This window comes from Gouania willdenowi, chromosome 1 (genome assembly GCF_900634775.1).
Source record: "Gouania willdenowi chromosome 1, fGouWil2.1, whole genome shotgun sequence".
Taxonomy (NCBI): Eukaryota; Metazoa; Chordata; class Actinopteri; order Blenniiformes; family Gobiesocidae; genus Gouania; species Gouania willdenowi.
In genome coordinates this window covers 19,106,464-19,128,533 of record NC_041044.1, presented here as the reverse complement: position 1 = coordinate 19,128,533, position 22,070 = coordinate 19,106,464, and the positions used below count along the sequence as shown (strand labels likewise).

The following is a 22,070-nucleotide window of genomic DNA, read 5'->3' as shown; positions in this document are numbered from 1 at the left end:
TGCCATTTCTTCTTTTCTGACATTTTCAAAGTTGACTGTAGTTTTATTTGTGTGGTATTTGTCACCTTGCAATACTATTGCACATTATTATATATATATATATATATATATATATATATATATATATATATATATTTTTTTTTCTTCTTATTGTTATTTGTTGTTACAATGTTCTTTAAATGTAGCTGCAAGAACATGTCGTCATCAATCTGACATGGATTTGTCTTCCAATGTTTAACTTATAAAAATGGGTAACACAAATTTTTATTAGGGAACACCTATTAACCATTAATTAGTTGCTTGCAAATTAGTAACATATTGACTCCTAATTAGTCAATATTAAGTACTTAATTTTTTTCTAATTTTTCTGTCATAATCTTTTGCAAACAACAAATGAGAAGAGAAATATACAAAAACACAAAATTGCACAAACTTACTTGCAAAATGCACAAGATGACTACAAACGCACACAAAATGGGGAAAAAAATTATATAAAACACAAATATATATATATATATATATATATATATATATATATATATATATATATATATATATATATATAAAACGAGAACAAAATGATCGAAATGTATACAAAACAACAACAAATATAGACAAAAATACAACATGCAACAAAAATTCTCAAAACGCACAGAATTAGAGCAAAAATGCACAAAATTTGTGGGGTCGTTAGATTTCCATTGTCTCTAGCATTGAGGGTAGCCACAGGTCCTCAAATTCTTGCGGTTATTTTTTCTATATTCAACACGTCTTTCATTCTGTCCCACCAGGCATTGCTTTGCACAAGGTACTTATTAATGCCTTATTCTGCATGGCCCTATTATACAGCCAGTAAGCCCTCAATAACCTCTGAATTATGACTTATTAGTAGTAAGTAAGGAAGTTGTTGTATATGAATTATGATCTCAATATGCTAACCCTAACCCTGTTTGGTCTGCAAGACTAAGGCATTAATAATAATAATAATAATAATAATGCATCAATTTTATATAGCGCTTTATCATAGACTCAAAGTCGCTTTACAGAATTAAGAGATTATTCTTTCACTCCACACTTAGTGGTGGTAAACTACAATTGTAGCCACAGCTGTCCTGGGGCAGACAGAGTAATAGGTACTTCATAATGACTAATTAAGAGCCAGTATGTTACTAAAGCTAATAAGCAACATATTAAGGGTTAATAGGTGTTCCCTGATATAAAGTGTTACCAAAAATAGTATTGGATGTTTTGTATATTTTAAATAAATATTAAAAAAAATATGTAATTCCATCTTTCAGGTAAACGTTCTGACATACGAGGCGTCACAAAATCATCCCACTCACTTTCCGCTACATTATGCACACTATTAATTTAGTCCATCCATTTTCAGACCCACTTATTCCTGTTATTGAGGGTCGCGGGGACTATTAATTTAATGCCAAATGTACGTAAATAAGTAAGTAGGCTTATAAAGACTTTATAATAGTGCTTTTATTGTTACTGTTTCTAACTTGTAAGTCAATTCTTTGTTTCATCTAATCCTCTGCTTTGGCGGAGCAGCTTACTTTAATGTTGCACAACACAATAAGGACATTGAGGCATTATAGACGGTATATTTATAACTCGGGCCAATGCCCATCGTTCATCTACCTAAAGAACCCATTCTGGATTGAACAATGAAGTTATTAAACCTTTGACGCTGATCCAACTGAAGCCTTGGATTTACATGACAAAAAAAGGCCACTAACTCTTTAACACCAAAGACATCGTGAATATTATATCGCTCAATATGTCAACCCTCATCGCTCCATAATTACACCAGGTGAAGTATTTGTTGGTAATCAGTGAGAGATTTTCCCCTGTGCTTCAGTCGTAGTAGGAAATGATGATTACTGACACCAGCCTGACTGGGCCAGGCTGGGATTACACTCTCTGCTCTCTAATTTCCATCAGCCATGCCCAGTACTCTCATACACAGCCAACTATTGTCATGGTAGCAGTGGCAGGCTGGGGACACTGGCCCCATTATGGTGACACTGGTTTCTAGACAATGGGCTCACATGGGAGGAAGCAGATACACAAAGAAGTGCTTCAGTTTGTGCTACCAAACACAGTTTATTTGCACTTAGCCGATGCTCTCACTGCAGTCAGTTGTAGGTGGTGGTTAAGCTGCGTTAATGATTGTGTTGGAAAAGAATGTGTTGCTGTTGTAATCGTATATGAATTGCAATTGAATTCAGAAATGTACTTTGTATTTGTATTTGGCATGGAAATGCTTTCATTAACAATTTAATTAAATGCAAACCTGGGTAAAATGTAAACACCAAAAATATTTGGTAACACTTTACTTGAAGTTTTATACATAGAGGCTGACATTACACTGTCATTGTCATGATATGACACCTATTATTGGAGTGAATAAGGTGTCTATGAAGGCTGTCATTAAGTGGTTTGTTACCCTAACCCTACTAGATCCCTCCACCTAACCCAATGCCAACATAGCTCCAAAGGTGTCATCATTTAGCAAAAGACACTTAAATAGTAACTGAACCCCTGCTTTCTGCTGACCTGCCACTAGGAGGGAAATTCAAAAAAATGCCTCGATTATGGGCATTACTGATGTAGCAGTAAGACACGCCCACTCTGTCCGCCCATACCGCTGTTCACAGAGACAGATGGTAATACACAAAACAGTGTGTCTGTACACACACACATATAGCGAGTTCATAAGCTAAAACGTGTCACTACAACTACAGGCACACACAATCACAACGTGAAGCTCACACACAGCCTTACAGACACCACTGCTCTCACGCACATAGCGATAAGACTGATACACACGTCCGCTCACACGCAAGACAGACGGGAATACACTCATAGCATGATGTGTCTATACATACACACATAGCTTGATGAACCTTCTGATTAGACCCAGAATCTGCTCTTTATAGAAGCACAGAGTCAAAAACACACAAACACAGTGGACGTCCTCATCGGCTGTCAATCAATGCTCACTGAGGGCTGTGATTGGAGGAGACCCTCTCCCTCTTCTCAGGTTTTATAGGAGAGGCGGGGCCATCAGTAAAAGTGATGACGCAGAAGAATCCGTTTCAGCAAATAGCAAAATTCAGTTGTTATGGGCGGCGTTCAACCCTTAGTGGCCAGTATGACGGACATTTTACAGCTAAATACGCAAAATGAAAATACTTTCACTAAAATGTGAAGTGGGACTAGGATTTATAAACAGCACTACTTAATACACAAATACATATGGATTCAGTAGAAAAACATGGGTTTGGGGTTTAGTTACTCTTTAATGACAGCCTTCATGACTAGAGCTGAGTGAAAGAATCAATTTAATTGATCTTGAGTTGATTTTATTGACATTTTTCCAAAATCCTAAATTTGACCCTAATCCCAGTAGTCTCGCAACGCGAGAGTTCAGTCAATTCAGTGCAAACATGGCAGACAAAGCCACCCTAACCTAAGTCAGAAGTTTGTAACCATCTTATTAATATCCAATTAAAATTTGAAAGATCAACACTGAATCAAAATCAAAATATTCAAAACCTTATTAATCAATATCTAATCGATTCATGAAATTGGCCATGATACCCAGCTCTATACTCTTATTCATGCAGCATTATGTATAAAACTTAAAGTGTTACCAAATATTCATACCAATACTTTCATTGATTAGGAAGCCTAACAAGGTAACCAAGAGATGAAAAACAAATTGGATGATGGATAATGTTTTTTTTAGTGTATTTTACAGACATGGGTCAAAACGATATATAATAAGAGGTGGTAACAGAAACCTAACACAATAGGAAGGTTAAGATTTATAGGGTTTTTTAATTAAAGGCTCTGTAATTGAGAACGTAATTGTAATTGACTTTCAGAGGAAAAATAATCATTTTAAATTTAATTGTAATTGGAAAAAAATGCTGGTCACTCTAATCTTAATTGTGTAATGGAACATGGATAATTGAAGACGTAATTGTAATTGAAAAATGTAATTGACCTCAACCGTGGTATACGGATAGATATAAATCGCAGTTTTTACTTTTTGTCCTTCAAATAATTTGTACAAAACATATGTTCCTATTGTGATATATGCGTTTGTGATGCTACCTGATGCACGTTCTGCACATGAATCCACTTAGAGCTGGGCGATATACGTTATAAACCTCGATAACATTATTTCAAATGAAGTCCGACCAGAAAGTGCTCCACATTTACTAACAAACAATAAGTGCCACTTAGTCTTTTTCTCCCATAAGGGACAGCACGTATGAGTGTAGTGTGGCTTGTTTAGGGGAAGGTCTGGGTTAGAACACACTCGTCGATCCATCCAGCTGTGTTTTTCATGCTGAGAAGTCGGCAAAAGCAGCGACTCCTAAAACAAGTTTTTCAAACAAATCTAGCTGTAAAAATACAGTGTGTGTTAGGGGTGACACGATTCGATATTGATATCGGCCTGATATCAGCCAGAAAACGAATATCGGATTTTATCGGACTGCATTTCAAATCTTCGATAGACTATATATTATATTATATTATATTTATTCAATTATAGAATACTGTAAATATTATGTTGAAGGTTAAAATGTAAGGAATTGGTTAATAATAAATGGGTCAGTTTTTCTCATCCCTACTGTTGCTGACTATTGGTTTCTGTTTGAGTGACATCACTTGATCAAGACTTTTCTAACATTCCACACTACAAAATATGTAATAAAAGTATGTATGGTTCGTGCTGATATTGTATCATTCAATATGTAAGGCTGCAATATCGGTATCGTATCGAAAGTGAAAAAGTTGTGTCGGGACATCACTAGTATGTATATCGATATGGGCGATATTGTAGTTTTCTACAGTATATCCCCAAAATAGAAAACTGGATATATCTTGAATCTCGATATATCACCCAGCTCTAAATCCACTTATTAATTCTTGTCTTTGTGTGTGAGCGTAGGTGGTAAAGATCCTTGAAAAGCATGACCCCCTGCGCAGCAGCAGCTCCACACTGCCCTCCATGGGTGTGATCAACCTCAGCAGCAGCTCCAGTGGCGCTCAGCGTTTCGGTAACATACCTGGAGATGAGGCCAACGCCGTACAGAACTACGTGGAGCACATGCTCTTCCTGCTGATGGAGGAGGAGAGCGGTCAGGCAGGAGCTATGGGTCCCATCCTGGAGTTCGTGGTGATGGAGAACGTAATGGAGCGTCTGTTCGTGTGGAGCCTCCGCAGGGAGTTCACGGACGACATGAAGCTGGAGCAGCTGAAGATGTACGAGATGCTGGTGGGTCAGGCCCAGCAGCCTCTGCTCCATCACAAGCCCATCCTGCGTCCGCTCATGATGCTGCTGTCGTCCTGCTCCAGCACGGCCATGCCGGAGGTGGAGGCCGAGCTGGTGCTGCTGCTCCACCAGCTGTGCTGCATCCTGGCAAAGGATCTGTCCATCCTGGAGCTGTTCTTCCACACCAGCGAGGATCAGGGTTCCACCAACTTCCTCATCTTCTCTCTGCTGATCCCCTTCATTCACAGGGAGGGCTCCGTGGGCCAGCAGGCCAGAGACGCTCTGCTGCTCATCATGTCCCTGTCTGCTGAGAACCAACGCGTGGCCAAACACATCGCAGAGAACACGTACTTCTGTCCGGTCAGTCTCAGGAAATAACGCTTCTCTTAACCACACACTCTCACTCATTCCTAAGGTTTTAAGCTTTCTCTCACCGTCACATTCCCACTCCACAAATTAGTTCAATAAATGATTTGGACCTTTTCTTTTGCACTTATTCAAACATTATTCAGGCAATAACACCTTTTTAAACTTTGTTTTTAAGTCAATCTAAAATGTGACACATTGATCCATTTTTCCACCTAAATAATGCAAAATTAAACATTATTTCAAGACCAAATGTAAACCGTCTAAAGCAGGGGTGTCAAACTCATTTTAGTTTAGGGCCAAATACGGAGCAGCTTGATCTCAACTGGGCCACAGATTTTATGCAGGAAAACAAGAGTAAATTCAATATTATTGTGTCCTAGTTTGCACTTTTACGTGTACATAAATGATCAAATATGTAAGAAACCGACCATGTCCAAGCAATAAGTGACATATATCAGTCCCAACAGGGTCTACACTTTAAATTTCCTAGATTTTGTGACCAACTTCTATTTAATTAAGGTAAATATTATGTAATGATTTAAGGAAAATTGGATTTTGTAAGAATTGTTAAACATTAAAAATGACTGTAATCCTGAGCTATAAGCGTCAGGAAAACTGTGAGCTCCTGCAAATACTGTTTAGTTTCATTTACACAATGATTCACGTTTTCTCTGTCATTTTCATTTCTTCTGCGGGCCAGATTTGTGAGTTTGACACGTGTGCTCTAAAGCAGTGGTTCTCAACTGGTCTCACCCTGGGACCTACATTTTTACCACGGTCATTAAATCGTGACCCAGTTTCCTTTTAGAATTCAACCAACCAAATTTATTTTTTTCAAAAAAAAAAGCTGTTGAAAACACACATATAATCTTTTTTTAAAACATAAATCTATATATTTTCCTGTGTAACATGCATTTCACTGCATGACTGTCAAAAGAAAAGTTTCTTTCAAAATAAAAGTACAACATGAGAGATATTAAGAATTCATTTATTTTTGACCAGCTGCCCGTGACCCACCCAGTACAGGTCCGCGACCCACTTTTGGGTCCGCGACCCACCAGTTGACAATCACTGATCTAAAGCATATAAACATTATCTAACAAAATCTATATGTTTTAAAAACATGGTTAAAATATTCAAAATGTGTGGCATTGATCAGGTTATAGCATGTAGATTAATGTCTCAGATTAACGCCTTTTCCTTGCAGTGTAAAGGAGAGTCTGAATATAATGGGTTCCACTGGTGTGAATATAGCTTTTTTTATAGCTATATTTGCATATTTAGGATCACGCATGCAATAATCCTAAATATGACGTATATGTGTGTACCAGCAGTGCGTCTGGTTGAATGTAATCCTGCCTCTCAACACTAAACATGACAAAGACGTCACAGAATCTCATTGATTTAATGATGCCTTAATGAGGAATTTCAATGGCCATTTGAATATTAATGTCCTCTGAGGTGTGATACAAACCTGATGTGTGTTTATGGTACATGGGAGTGGTTCACATGGTGCTGAATTTGAAACCATGGCCATAAATCTGTTGCAGCCAAAGGTAACCGTGATGTATGTACATACATTACATCACACACACATATGACATACAGTGTATTGCCTTAATGTTTAACACAACCCATCATTTCTTTTTGCAATCACTTGGTGTCCAATTATTTTCAACTGACTGTGATCACAGTGCTGCTTGAAAGTTTGTGAGGCCTTCAGAATGTTCTATATTTCTGTATAAACGTGACCTAAAACATCAGATTTTCAATTCTTAAAAGTAGATAAAAAACCGCGTTAAAGGGATCCTCCACTGTTTTTACAAATGTGCCCTAAAACCTTTGAAATGTCCTTATTAGCAGATCTATGCCTAACAAAGCACATTATTTTGCACCATGTTTTGTTTTATCAACTTTTCAAACTGGGACTACTTTACCCTGTGCGCCGCCATGTTGAAATGATGTCATTTGTGACGTGATTAGCCCCTTTTAGTCCATTGAGTTCTATAGGAGGTGAAGCATTCAGGATCATTTAGCAGCTTTGGGTTGCTCTAAAAATCAGCAAAAGTTAAAAAAAAAAAAAAAAGTCGATGTTAACCTATTTTGTTTACTGAGAGGTGATAAATTAAAACCGTGCCCCGAAAAAAATCTGTGAACACAGGGGGCGACAGTTCCCACTCTGCTGTTTCGTAGATGCCATTAATAAGCGAAGAAGAGCTCCGTGTGCATGTATGAGCAGCAGTGATGTCATTTCAACAGTTTTAAAAGTTATGGTGCAAAAAAAAAAAATGCGTTTTGTTAGGCATAGATTTTCTAATAAGGACATTTCAAAGGTTTTTGGCCACATTTGTAAAAACAGTGGAGAATCCCTTTATACAAATATGACAAATATGTTGCTTATTGAGGAAAAAGAGCCAATATTTCACCTAAACTGTTGATCAGTTATTTTTGAATTGTCTGGTATTATTTCCACTGGCTTGTCCACTTGATTAAAGATAGTTTTGAAACCTTTTTTCTATCCTGATGAGTATCCTTTGATGAGGTCCTCAAAATCAAAATCTCCTTTTCACAAATGTGTGATGTGAAGGTCAGACCTCGACATATCTTAACTCAGGATGTCCACTCACACTTGCCTCTAATTTCTCCTTCAAATGAACTGCTAAATAGAAGGTCACATAACTTTGCCACTTATAGAAATGGAATTTTTGATCATTTTCCTCAATAAATAAATAAATGACAAAGTAGATTATTTTTGTCTCATTTCTTTAACTAGGTTCTCTTTGTCAACTTTTTAGGACTGACGTAAAAAATCTGGTGACGTTTTAGGTCAAATCTTTGCAGAATAATAGAAAATGCTAACCCCTTAACGTCCACTATTAAGGGGTTAAATGAGTGTTCTCACTCATTCATGCTCTTAAGGGATTAAATGCTTCCCAAATACAGCAGCATATCACAAGTATCAGATACCATTTGAAATCTTTGAAGTCATTCCAAGACACAACCATCACCGCAAACTGTCAATAATTTTGGCAAACTTGGGGAAAAAAAATGGCGACATAAACAAGCCAGCCACCTTTGAAGTGACGCATGTATTTCATTAACAGGGGTCTCAAAATTTTCTAAGACATTCAAAAATCCAATGAATCCCATCATTTCGTCCAAAACAATGCAACATCCTATTTACAAGAAGAAAGCAGCTCTGCCTTAATTTCTTCTTACTTTTTTCTTTAGTTCTGTGAGGTTGACCGTGTCATTAAAAATCCTCATTTTTAGGTGAATGTTGTAAAATCATGGTAAAATCAGGCTGCTTTCTGCTTAATTTTTGCTACAGTAACATAGATGCAGTGTCGCTTCACCATTTACATTGTGAAGAAGAATTGCGCAACAGACCAAGAACCAAGCGCTAAATAAAAACCTTGTCTTTTTAAAAGAACAACAAATGAATTCATATATATTAAGAATTGTATTGTTTCAAATGAATTTGGACCGAAAATCTTGTGAGTGCACTTGAAATGTGAGTTGAAGTGTTTGTAACCTCTCCCTCAGGTGTTGGCCACAGGGCTGAGTGGTCTGTATTCCTCTTTGCCCACAAAGTTGGACATTCCCAGTGAAGAGTGGCACTGCCTGCACAGAGAGGACTGGCTCACGGTGCCGTCGCTCGTCCAGTTCCTCAACTCGCTGGAGTTTTGCAACGCTGTCACCCAGGTGACCACTGGTGTGAGGGCTCTGTGGCTGCTGTAAAAGCTTGGTTACACCATTGACTGACATGTCCCTTTAATATTGACTGCTCCCAGGTGGCTCACCCTGATATCAGAGACCAGCTGCTGAGTTACATCTATAATGGATTCCTTGTGCCTGTTTTAGCACCAGCACTGCACAAGGTTGGTACTCACTCACTCACTGCTCCAATCCTTTCAGAGCCCGAGAAACAACATAAGCTGGCCTGTAGTTTAGACACACAGAATATTTATTTATATATTAGATTGTATATCCTAAGTTCCCAAAGTGGGGTACGGGTACCCCTAGAGGTACACAAATTGTCATAGGGATAGTGAATGAAAATGAAAAACAATGACATTGGAAACTAGAATATAAATAGATCAGTTAATGTTAATGCTATTACTAGGCTAATGCTAATGCTAGGCTAATTCTAGGTTATTGTTATTGTCAGGAATGTTAAAGCTAGGCTAATGCTAATGCTTTTGTTATGCTAATGTTAATGTTGATGCTAGGTTAATGCTATTGCTAAATTAATGCTAATGCTAGATTATGCTAATGTTAATGTTGATGCTAGGTTAATGCTATTGCTAAATTGATGCTAATGCTAGATTATGCTAATGTTAATGTTGATGCTAGGTTAATGCTATTGCTAAATTAATGCTAATGCTAGATTATGCTAATGTTAATGTTGATGCTTGGTTAACTCATTCACTGCCAACCCCATATTGCCAGGCGTTTTAGATGATTTTCATTGATTTTTTTTTTAAGACCCACAGAATATTTTATACTATGACCATCTGAAATCTTAAACCACATTCTGAAAGTTTAGACTTTCTAGTTTTATCAGAAAAATAGTTTTGGTTCTAGCTTGTTTAGTTCTTCTGTAATCAGCAGTTGAATAGAGGCAAGTTTCACACAAATCACCAGTTTGTGACAAAAAGCTGAGAAAAATGGCTTTTTCTGAAAAAAAAAATCTTTTTTTTTGCTTTAGGGACACCTCAACATTGGCTTCCTTCTATAAAACTACAAAAACAACACTGAGACCGGGCTTTTGATGGCAATATTATTATTATTTTGCTATCTATGTCAGAGTTGAATGGATTTGTTACTGTATTTTGGCCGTCCTCCAAGTCTCTCCCCCGTCATTCTCCACGCACGCAACTTCCTCCTCCTCCTGGACATGCCAAGTGTCAGCGCTTGCCCAGTTTTTTGATTGTTTTCTCAGTTCCCAAACAATATTCTTTTCCACCACTAGATAGCGCTGTAATACCTGAAGTACACATTGCGTGCTCGGTTATCGATGTCGACCAATATTAGATTTTAGTTCAAATTATTGCCCATCCCTAATATGATAGTCCACTCATCCTGCTCCAGCTAATTATCCCTGTGTGCAGCTCACCTTAGAGGAGGTGATGACCACCACAGCGTACCTGGACCTTTTCCTGAGGAGTGTATCTGAGCCGGCTCTGCTGCAGACTTTCCTCTCTTTCATTCTCCTCCACCGACACGAGAGCGTACACATCCTCGATACTTTGATCAGCCGCATCAACACGCCCTTTCAGGTAAAGTACAAGCCTAGCTACAACTGAAAGCACACCATTAGTCTCCTTCATAAGCTGTACCAAATGTTTCTTTTCCAGCTGGGCACCGTGTCCCTGGCACTTTTCCGCACACTCATCGGTTTGTACTGTGAAGATGTGATGCTGCAGCTCGTGCTGAGGTGAGTAGCTGGATTATCCCAGGAAAGCATGACGAGTGTAAAGGGTTTACAACATGTCAAGCTTTTACTCCCAACCTGGGCTCATCTACTCTCTGCCTCATTATTCCGTCTCCTCCAACCACCTGAATGCTTACCTGACAACCTCCCCCTGCCTGCCTCCCCAGGTACCTGATCCCCTGTAATCACATTATGCTGAGTCAGCGACGTGTGGTGAGAGAGAGGGACTGCTACTCCATTTCAGCTGCTAGAATCCTTGCTTTGACGCCGTCCTGCTGCTCCCCCGACCGCAGCCCACCGCCCCTCCGACAGCTGGACTCCATCCTCTTTTCTAAGGGCGCTGACACTCCGCACAAGCTTAGCAGCACAGGTAACAGAGCAAGGACATCAGCAAGAAAACAGTTAGACAGAATTTCAATGAATCACATTCACAGGTGCTGCATTGTCAAAGATTACCCAGATGTCGGGACGCTACATGCTAATTATGAGCGCACGCCATGTTGACTTTACACAGTCATGTACCCCTTCAGACATTTAACCTGAAGCCATGTCCCCTACTACTGCACACTTTAAAAACATAAAAATATAATATCATATACAATGTAGCCCTACTGTGATTTTTACCTATCTTGTTGAGGAATAATATATAATAATAACTAAAATATTTGCATTTTCTGAAGAAAATGCAAGTGAGGATGCAGGTGCTGGCCTACGTTGCACTGCATTAGCTTATCATTGGCATTAGCATTATCAAGCATTAGCATTAACTTAACAATAGCATTAACCTAGCATCAACACAATCTAGCATTAGCATTAACTTAGCAATAACATTAGCATAACAATAGCATTAGCCTAGCATTAACATTAGCCTAGCATTAACATTAACCTAGCATTAAAATTGACCTAGTATTACCTTTAACATAGCATTATCAGTCGCCTAGCAATTGCGATAGCCTAGCATTAACATTGACCTAGCAACAGAATTACCCTAGCAATATCATTAGCCTAGCATTAGCATTAGCCTAGCATTAGCATTAGCCTAGCATTAGCATTAACCTAGTAATAACAATAACCTAGCATTAGCATTCACCTAACATTGGCATTAGCCTAGTAATAGCATTAGCCTAGCATTAGCATTAACATTAACTGCTCTATTTATATTCTAGTTTCCAATGTTGTCATTGTTTTCATTTTTCATTCACGTACCCACTATGACAATTTGCGTACCCCTGGGGGTACCCGTACCCCACTTTGGGAACCTAGGCTTTACAGGTGGCAACTATGTGTCTGTTAAAAACAGCAGCATGTAGAGGGTTTCATCCTAGTTTTTTGACTACGGTGAGGAATAGTGTTTAAATAATGACATGAAAAAGACTCTGAAATACTTTTATCAAACAGTCTTGTTAGATTTGTAACAACAACACAAATTATTATTTAACAAATGTAATAAACTCAAAATTTTACAACTAGTCAATCATGTAACAAGATGCTGAGGCCTAAGTGTAAAAATAAAATAAAATTAAAAAAAATATATATACACATACACACATTTGTGTATAAAACTACGTTCTACATTGAATCAATATAAACAACAATCCACACATTATTGACTCATTCTATGATGTAACAAAATTATCCTTTTTTTTCTTGTCGGCACATGATGTTGAAGGTCAACATTAAATGAAGTGCAATCTTTTTACGTCAGCAATGCATGTTTTGTTATTGCAGTTAAAAAATGTAATTTATTTTAGTGCATAATTATGACCATCACCAGCCCTCCCTAAGGAAGGGTAAGAAACACTTTATTAAAGGGAGGATTTAAAAGAGAGGGCAGTTTTACGCCTAGGTGACTGTGAAGGGAACAGGGAAGAGGGATTCAGGGTGGGGAAGAGTCGACTGTTTTAAGGTGAGCGTTAAATATGATGTTATAGTTGTGCATATTGTGCTTATTGTGTTGTGTAATCAGTCACATTATTGATCAGTTATTAAATTTTTTTTAAAATAACAATATAAGTAAATTATATCTATGGGTTGATCAAGGAGGCAAAGCCTGTTGTTATATCAGTGAATGGCCGACGTCCGATACTTAATCTTAAACCCAATATTGTGCATGACTGGATGATTTTGCAGCTTTTAGTTTCAAACTTCACTACGTATGAAGACAGGGTTGTTAAGACTGCATAAAGATGCTGTTTCCTTCTTAAAATGAACAAAAACAGAATAAAAAGAAGTATTTAATAACATTTTCAGTCATGTGGCGCGTCTTGAGATGTGTATTTTTGCTCCAACATGACATAGACACATAGCCGCAATGATTGTGTTTGATCAAACGAGAGACTTTCCCACGGTTTCCCTGTATTACATCATTTTACCTCCTGTAGTTATGTGTCAATCTCATTAGTTGTGCTCAGTGTGAGTGCTGCAATGCACACCAGCTGCTACCAGTGTTTGTTTTCTGTTTTTTCCTTCTTAGCAGAGGAAACAAACCTCTTGTCAGATGATGGCTCGGGTAACTCCTGCACCATTGGCTCAGAAATCTACCTGGACGTCAGTTACCTACATTACCTCTACGATGCTCGACGGAGCATCAGCAGCTGCACGCGGGCCTGCCAGGTGTGGTCGGCCCTGTACGATGGAGAGGACCCTCCCCCTGACAGATACGAGCCGGGGGTCCTGGAGGAGTCGGGGCTGAAGTTTCGACAAACAGCGTTGAGGAAAGTCCCACCATCTCTGGCGCTGCCCCCTCGACCCAGCGTCCCACGCCCTGCTCCGCTGCCCACCGTGGGCCAGTTGGAGCTGGAATGGGACGATAGCTATGACGTGTGCTCGGTGCAGGTTGACACCACCCCTGTAGAGAACAAACCTGCACCATTTCCTCCCGCCGAGCTCCCTAAGCACATTCAGGACATGAGGAGAACTGCCACCATGTTGGTTAAAGGCTCATACATCGAGGAAAACGAGTTCCAGGATGATGTCATGGTGTACAATCTCGTCGCTAAGAAAGACACCACAGATGCAGATCGCATGGAGTTGAACCCCGGTTTGTTGCAATCAAATGAAAACCATCCGAGCCCAGCAGAAGCTCCTGTGCAACACGCTCTGAGTCTGAAACTACCACCCTCCGTGGTAGCCGATGACGGCAGCAACGGTTTGGACTCCCCGAAGACGAAGAAGCAGGTGGATTGTAACGCTATTGTCCAAAACGCAGCTGCTGCCTCTGCTGAGAGGAGCGACGACCTGTTGGCTCAGTACGAGGAGCTCCTTCGGACTCTGGACTCTGAAGCTGGAAAAAAGCAGGTCAAAGGTGACGGCGAGGCCAAGAAACCCGTCACACCCAGGCAGGAGGAAGACGAGGAGGACATGGATTTCACGTGTTTCTCGGCAGAAACGCCAGAGGCTGAGAAAGTGAGCGCACCGTTTGGGTCGGTTCATAAGCTGCGCAAAAGTGGAAGTGCCAGTCGGATCCAGTCGGTTCCTTTCACAGGTGAGGTGGAGCCACGGCACTGTTTTATTTTGGCTTTTTTTAAGACTTTCTTTATAGATTTTCAGTTTTACAAATTTGAACACACATATATATCCACCATTTATAATCACCCACCCGACCTCCAATGCCACACAAACACAACAGCACGGAGAAAAGACAAGACATTAGGGACAACTCAAATAAAACAAAGAAATGAGGAAAAAAACGTAACAAAAAGCAGATAATTAAATAAAATAAAAAATGTAACTCCTTTAATTATGTTGACCAGGGGCCAAATACGGACCAATCGGACCTCAAGTGGGTCGTAGATTTTAGGTGGGGAAAAAAAGAACAACTTTAACATCATTGTGCCCCAGTTTTTAATATCAGTTCAATTCACTAATCTTTATTTGGTTACCAATTTGTGTATAATTTTGAGGAATTTTGTGGATTTGTTAGGTAGAAATTGCAAGATTTGTAGAAGAATGTAGAGTTCTTTCTACAATTTGCAATTAGAAATAACTTCATTCATGTGATATAAACAAAGTAAAAATGCAAGCTTTTAAAAATATTGTGGAGTTGGTGAATTTCAGATTTTTTCAACTGGATCACATTTTCTGTAATTTTTACTTTCTCCTGCGGCCCGATTTGGCCTCCAGGCCTTAAGTTTGACACATGCGGTGTAGACAATAACAATAGCTTCAGTATAGACTCAGATTTCTCTGCTGTATCTCAGCTCCTCCAAAGAGCTTTTCATTTATCCAGCTGTTGAACGATGGGCGTGTATCTGATTTCCACTGAAGAACAATGGCTTTTCTGACTATTACAGTGACAGTTGCAAAATCAAGAACTTTCAATTGTAATTTGGAAACAGTGATTTCATCCAAAGATGGATACCAGTGGGGAAGGTGAAACTTTTTTTTCCTGTAGACATGAGAAATAACCTTAAAAAAAAATACCTGACCAGAAACTTTTCAACGATTCACAATCCCAGAACATTTGTGCCAAAGTATCCGGACCTAATTAACATCGTAAACATGCAGAGCTAACACTGGGATAGAACTTGGAAAATGTTTCATGTGAGGAAAACTTTAACTTGAATTAGGCTGTGTCTAATACAAATAGAGGAGTTGTGAATCCGTCCTAAGGCAAGTTGCCAAGACCTCTCAGTGATTTCAGTACCTAGGTCCCTCTTCCAGGATAATAATCAGAATTTTTGAAATGTTGCCTTATGTGTAAGGATGTAGTGCTAGCATTTCGTCCACTCCACTGTTGATCAACAACAGGAACTGCACAGTTACATGATGCGCTTTCAATGTCTTCCCCTCCAGGTCCATTTGTCAGTGTGCTGCTGTCTCGTCTGGAGAACATGCTCTCAAACTCCCTCCATGTTAACCTGTTGCTCACGGGCATCCTGGCACAGCTGGCAGCGTACCCTCAACCTCTGCTGCGCTCCTTCCTCCTCAACACCAACCTGGTTTTTCAGCCCACCGTTCGCTCCCTCTACCAGGTAACGCCAACACGCTCTGCGTGCTAATCAAACGACTACGTGTACCAAATGTAGAGATGGATGGTGTGTTTTCCAGGTTCTAGCCACTGTGAAAAACCAGATAGATGAGCAGGCAGCCAGGAGAAAGGAGCTGCCAGAGCTGATCACTGCAGCACAACACTGGTTACTGGCCAGGGAGACTCTGTTCATGGAAAATGGTGATTATGCATTTCTTTTTTTTTATTTGTAAAAAGGTTAAGTGGAGTATAAACACAATCATCTTGTTTTGTGTAACTTTCAGATAATTCACTGGATTCCTGGTTTTAATATTTAATTTAAAGGCACACTGTGTAACTTGTGGCCACTAGGGGCGCTAGACCTGTAACTTTCACATCAAGCGCCCCTAGTGACCACAAGCGCCGCAGCACTGTCGCAAAAATCAACAGTCAGTCGGGCCAGCCTCCCTTGTCTTTTGATTGTGTATGTAGACAGTAGTTGACCTGTAACTTCAGGATAAGGATTGGCTCTAAGGGCTGGGTTGATCGGGATGGGGTGCGAAGCGGAGCTGGGGTCGCGCCGCGGCTGGAGGAGCAGCCGCTGCCGCCGCCGCCCTCCTCTCCCTGCCGCCAGAGGTTTGTCGCTCAGCCCTTCTCGCCTCCTACTTTCTGGCCTCACCGCCGTCGTCGCCCCCCTTCGCCGGGGCTTGGCGTGGGGGCCGTGGTTGGGGCAGACCAGGGACTGGTGACCCGGCATGCGCGGGGCGGTGTCCGGCGCTGGGCAGAAGGCGAGTCGGAGGAGGGGGTCGGGTCACGGAGGTGTCTTTTTAGGCTTCTCAGAAGCAGTTTTAAACTTTTTGCTTGCCTCGGTTCATGACCAGGTGTCGAACAGGTAGAAAAATACTAGCAAAAGCCTGATAATTTAGCCCAATGAGTATATCAGAGCCTGTGGTCACGTGACTGCCGTAAAGCGAAACGTTCTCCAGGCATTCTCCAGGTCACATGACCTGGCCAAAGACGGTCCGTCTCTCCAAACTTACATGGGCGATATTTCAAGAGGAAAGCCCTGCTCAGAGCATTGATACTGTCAAGCGCTGTATATTGGCCTGAGGAATCATTTAAAATAACTCTTTAGGTCAAAAAGTCTGCGGTGTGCTTGTAAAAGTTTAAAGGACAAACTCAATGCTTTTATTATATTACACATATAAAGAAGCTTAGAGGGTTTCCAGGTTATCTGCCAATAAGAATAATGGAACACTTTAAAAATTACAAAACAGAAGGACTGATAAAACAGTTTTTCTGGATATAGAATGTGTATTTACAATTACCACCACCAAGGAGCTAATATTTTTTATCAGCGTTCATTTGTTTGTCTGTTAGCAGGATTACATCAAAACTACTTTACAGATTTTTGACAATGGATCAATATACTTTATAACTATCCCCATTTCTCATCATTGGCGAAAACTCAAAAATTCACATCTCAGTTCAGAATTGACCGAGATTCATGAAATTTGACTCCGAGTTTCATCTGGATCGGACCCTGATAGCGCATTTCATCGCAATTCTTTCCTAAAATGGGGGGCGTTCAATACATGTGGACCTACTGTATGGTTTTTAATAGAGATAGACATTTTGGTAGCACTTTACTTGGAGTTTTTTACATAAGGCTGACAATACGCTGTCATTAGCATGAAGGTTGTCTTTAAGTGTAATTCACTAAATTATGACACAGTTGGAGCTATGTTGGCATTTTTGGGTTTGGTGGAGGAATCTAGTGGGGTTAGGGCAGTGGTCTGCAACCTTTACCCTCAAAGGAGCCATTTTATCTCATCTCATCTAGATTAAAGTCCTCCCGGAGCCGAAAAAATACCTTCTCAATGAAGATAATAAAATGCATAAAATTCTATACAGTTAAAATTATACCGAATAATGTTATGTAAAGAAGATTTTTTTAAGTTAATGTATTTGAAGGGCTACAAAAGACAACTTTAATTTGATTACACATGATCATGTCGATCAACACATGCTAATTGCTCATTTCTTGCCACATATCAAGCCTATGTATATTTAGCCGGCACGTTGGCAGTTAAATCACAATTGAAATCTTTATTTTCTTCCACAATAGTATTTCAGTTGATTTAGTTTTCTTACCAGGGATTTAATTCAAACTTAAGGTTTACAACAGGTGAAAGGAAAGGTGAAGGTCTGTAGATGTTGCAGGAGGTGAAGTGGGAAGGTGGCAGAGTTATTACACCATGTGGTTTGTTTTTATATCATGAATTTATTTGGTGTCAATGTCCTTAATCCCCTCTGTAAGAAAATAACAATTATTTATTTCAATATTTTTTTAAAGCTATAAGGAGCCTTTGCAAAAGAGTCAAAGAGCCACATGAGGCTCCAGAGCCACAGGTTGCAGACCCCTGGGTTAAGGTTACGGAAACGAATGACACTTAATGACAGCCTTCATGACATCTTATTCATGCTAATGACAGGTATCATGTTATCATGACAGCGTAATGTCAGCCTTTAGGTGTAAAAGTTCACGTAAAGTGTTTCCAAAATGTCTTCCATGCCTTTAAAGTGTGAATGATCATGAAACCATGTGATATCACACCTTGTCGTTAAATGAAGTGTTTGTCCTCTCAGAACAAAGCAGCAGCGGCAGCTCCAGCCCCTTCGACGGAGCGAGGATACTGAAGAATTCTCCTCCACCAAAACCCAAAGCCATCTCACTGGATCGGACCGAGGTGTTCGCGACCGTCCTCTTCACAGAGTTCCTCAAAGAACTGGCTGCAATAGCACAAGAGCACTCCATCCTATCCTACATTCCTATGGAAGAGTAACACAGTGAATTAAAAACCATCCCTTCAGGTACTAGTCCATAAAGGAAGCTCTCTCAGCTGTTTTAATATGACAGAGTATTTATTTTCCAAGCAGAATATATATATTTTTCTTATGTTTTCTTAGAACTTAATCTGAACTTTAAGCTGAATAACTTTTGTAGGACCTTTTACAAGTTTCCAGTTTCCCAACCAAAGGTTAAAAAACTATCTTTTAAGTGTTGAATGAGCTTGTTTTGGATTTCAGTCTTTTTTTTTTTTTTTTTTAATAATCTCATCACCAGCAGACCAACTATAACGAGACTTTCTCACGTGGCCTTTCGGGATATTTTGCCTTTATACCAGGAGCGTTACACACAGCTTTGGTTCCACGATCCTTCCTCACAGAAACACAAATATTGTTACACGACAATCATCTATAGCCTGGCCTGTCATCATCCCACTTACTGTTATATTTATTCATTCTCTGGTGTCTATAGTACCTCAAGAACCTTTAAAGCCTTGCTTTGTTTACTCAGAAACCTTCATTTAACCACAATGCACTAGTTTTTCACTGAGCTCCTCAGTGTCTGCACAGCCTGATGATAACTCTCTAACAGCTGGATATGCAACATTACCTTGAATTTGCCTTACGTCAGTTTTGTGCTCCGGTGCACAGAATGTAACTATTATATCTTCTGAGGATGAAGCAGATTGTTCAAACTGAGAATATATTTTGTTTAGGGTGTCTTTATTATGGGAATGTTTTTGCTGTTGTGGTTTTTTCAAACAAGGTCACAAAGGAGATGTTTGGTGAGCCTTTGCTTATTCTGCATGTAAAGGATGGGATGAAATCTTATTAATCGGGTTGATTTTAATGTTGGGTTTTGCACATGAACTGTGGTATGAATGTTTAATTAGACTTTAGGACCTTTATCTTGTTACAAAACCTGCCTGAAATAAACAAGTAATCCAGAAGTAGAAAAAACAAAGTGTAAATGGATTTATGAACATAATGGGTTTGATGAAAAAAAAAAAAAAAAAAAATCAAACTGGTACAATTTAATTTGTGCTTTTATTTTAAACTGAATTACAAGACTTCATTATGTTGAAACAAGAAAATTCTATCACTTTAAATTATATTTTAGTATGCAAACATTAGGTGTGAATCTTCAAAGGTTCATTGTGTAGAATAAAAACAATCATTTTATGAGAATTGTTTCAGTCATGATTTTTTATTTGTTATTAAAAAGACTCTAACCAACGAGTGAATTACCTGGTTACAACTTTATTATTCCCCGCCACAAAGTGTAGAAGGGGGATATAGGTTTGAGTTCCGTCCGTCCAAGTCAAAGGGGATGATGGAGTTCGAAAATGAGAAGCACGCAATCATTTTTTCCGGAGTTATTGCCCTCATTCTGTTTTTTTTTTAACTCTGTTTGAGGAATCTTCAAAGGGGACAGCTTTTCCCAGAAACTGTTTTAAGATAGGATAAAAGAATTCTGTGTGTGACTTCAGGGTATCAATACCTTGATGGAGTTCGAAAATGAGAAGCGCGCAATTATTTTTTCCGGAGCCCTTACTCTGTTCAAGGTATCTTCAAAGGTTACGGCTTTTCTTGGAAACTGTTTAAGATAGATAGTAATTTTATATTCTGATGTGATAATATTTTCTTATGTAAACATCTAAGTTCTTAGATTTAGGACATTTAGGAAAAGGTTGTGAGTTATGACAACCAATCTGGCAAGGGATGTTGATGACTGTTTTCTTATTTAAACCTGATTTAAGGATGTCGTCTTTTCGTAGTTGATGCTATGCAAACAAAGTTTTCTGTGTCGGGTGTGACATTGTTTATTTTATTTTTGAAATGTATGTTTGCAACTATTAATGTCCTGAAATGTGGATTGAGTCCGTCTCCTCGGTTTATGATTGTTTCAGATCACTTTATCACATGTCACTGCTCAGTGCGTGCTAACACACATCACTGGTATACACACAGACTAATCTAGATGTAACTGAACCGTGGCGTGATGAGCAGATCTTAGTACTTGACCCGACACAAATGTAAACCAACCTCCTCCAAATGAGAACATTCTTGGAAAGTCAAACTGGACACTTTGCAGGTTGACCCATCACTTACAAAAGTTCTCAAGAATTTTATCAAACAATAAATTTCATCAACTTTTCCACACCACGTTTTTTGCTGATTTGACTGATGTCCTCACTGAGAATTCATCATGTTTTCAGACACACAAGGGCCGACATCTTTGCTTTTGCCGTAACCTACTCAGGAAAGGACAAACGGCTCATAAATAGTCATGATTAGTAGTCTGGGAAGGACTCGGGATCCCCCACCAATAGAAGATCAACTAAAAGTGGCAGGAGCGTATGTGTATTCAGCAGGTGTGAGGATGAATAACTGCACTCAGGAACCTTTCATTCTTCCACAAGAGTAAAACAATAGGTTCTGTCTGTAATTTTTTTTTCTTCTTTTTTCTCTAAATTGAATCCAGAAATAAAAGGGAAAGTTATGTTGTCAATCTCACTGAAGTTAGGGAAGGAAATAAAGAATTGTAAAGCAGTCGATACTCATGGGCTGATGATTAAAGCACTTTAAAGGTTAAAACTATGGATTCCACGGTCAATGCACAGTGCTAATTCAAAACGTGTGGTGACTACTGACTGGAATAAATTCAGCCCATGAAGAGGAGAGTTTATGTTCAGGAATCACTAATAGATTCAAGATTCAAAGTGTTTATTATGTGCACAGTAAGGAAACTTTCCCTGTACAATGAAATTCTTACTTTGCTGTCCACACTGGAAAAGTAAAGTCCATTAATAATAATAATAATTTAAAAAGTAATTAGGATAGTGTGCTTACAGATTTTTTTATAGGTTATTCCTTAACAGGATAATAACAATTCAGAGACAAATGTCACTGTAGGGCTACATTGTATATGACATTACATTATTGTGAGAAGTAAAGTACCGTAAAATGTCTTAGTTTTTCTTTCTTTCCAGACAAGGAGGACAGCGATTTGCTCAGCACCGGTTTTTTTTTTTATTTTGTTCTGGTTTGTTCCCAGTATTCTCCATAATATCACCTCACTCCCTGAGATATTTCTGCGTAAACCTGAAAAGTCTGTGAACACACCAGTAACCAGTTGGAAAGTGGTAGAGTTTTAGAGGGCA

The 22,070-nt window shown here is 39.2% G+C and overlaps 1 protein-coding gene across 2 annotated transcripts in view; it reads left to right on the top strand.

Annotated features, from left to right (window-relative positions):
- Positions 1 to 20,150, top strand: part of fhip1aa (FHF complex subunit HOOK interacting protein 1Aa) — a 41,212-nt gene extending 21,062 nt beyond the window's left edge. The window contains exons 4-13 of one of the 2 annotated variants that reach the window (XM_028455060.1): positions 4,979 to 5,662; positions 9,218 to 9,376; positions 9,466 to 9,552; positions 10,786 to 10,953; positions 11,032 to 11,111; positions 11,276 to 11,478; positions 13,585 to 14,592; positions 15,903 to 16,081; positions 16,158 to 16,278; positions 18,706 to 20,150. In XM_028455060.1, coding sequence (XP_028310861.1) covers positions 4,979 to 5,662; positions 9,218 to 9,376; positions 9,466 to 9,552; positions 10,786 to 10,953; positions 11,032 to 11,111; positions 11,276 to 11,478; positions 13,585 to 14,592; positions 15,903 to 16,081; positions 16,158 to 16,278; positions 18,706 to 18,902 — 2,886 coding nt within the window. In that variant the 3' untranslated portion in view covers positions 18,903 to 20,150. Of the gene's footprint in view, positions 1 to 4,978; positions 5,663 to 9,217; positions 9,377 to 9,465; positions 9,553 to 10,785; positions 10,954 to 11,031; positions 11,112 to 11,275; positions 11,479 to 13,581; positions 14,593 to 15,902; positions 16,082 to 16,157; positions 16,279 to 18,705 lie in introns of both variants that reach the window. The other variant, XM_028455052.1, reaches the window with a different exon arrangement.
- Positions 20,151 to 22,070: the final 1,920 nt, after the last annotated feature.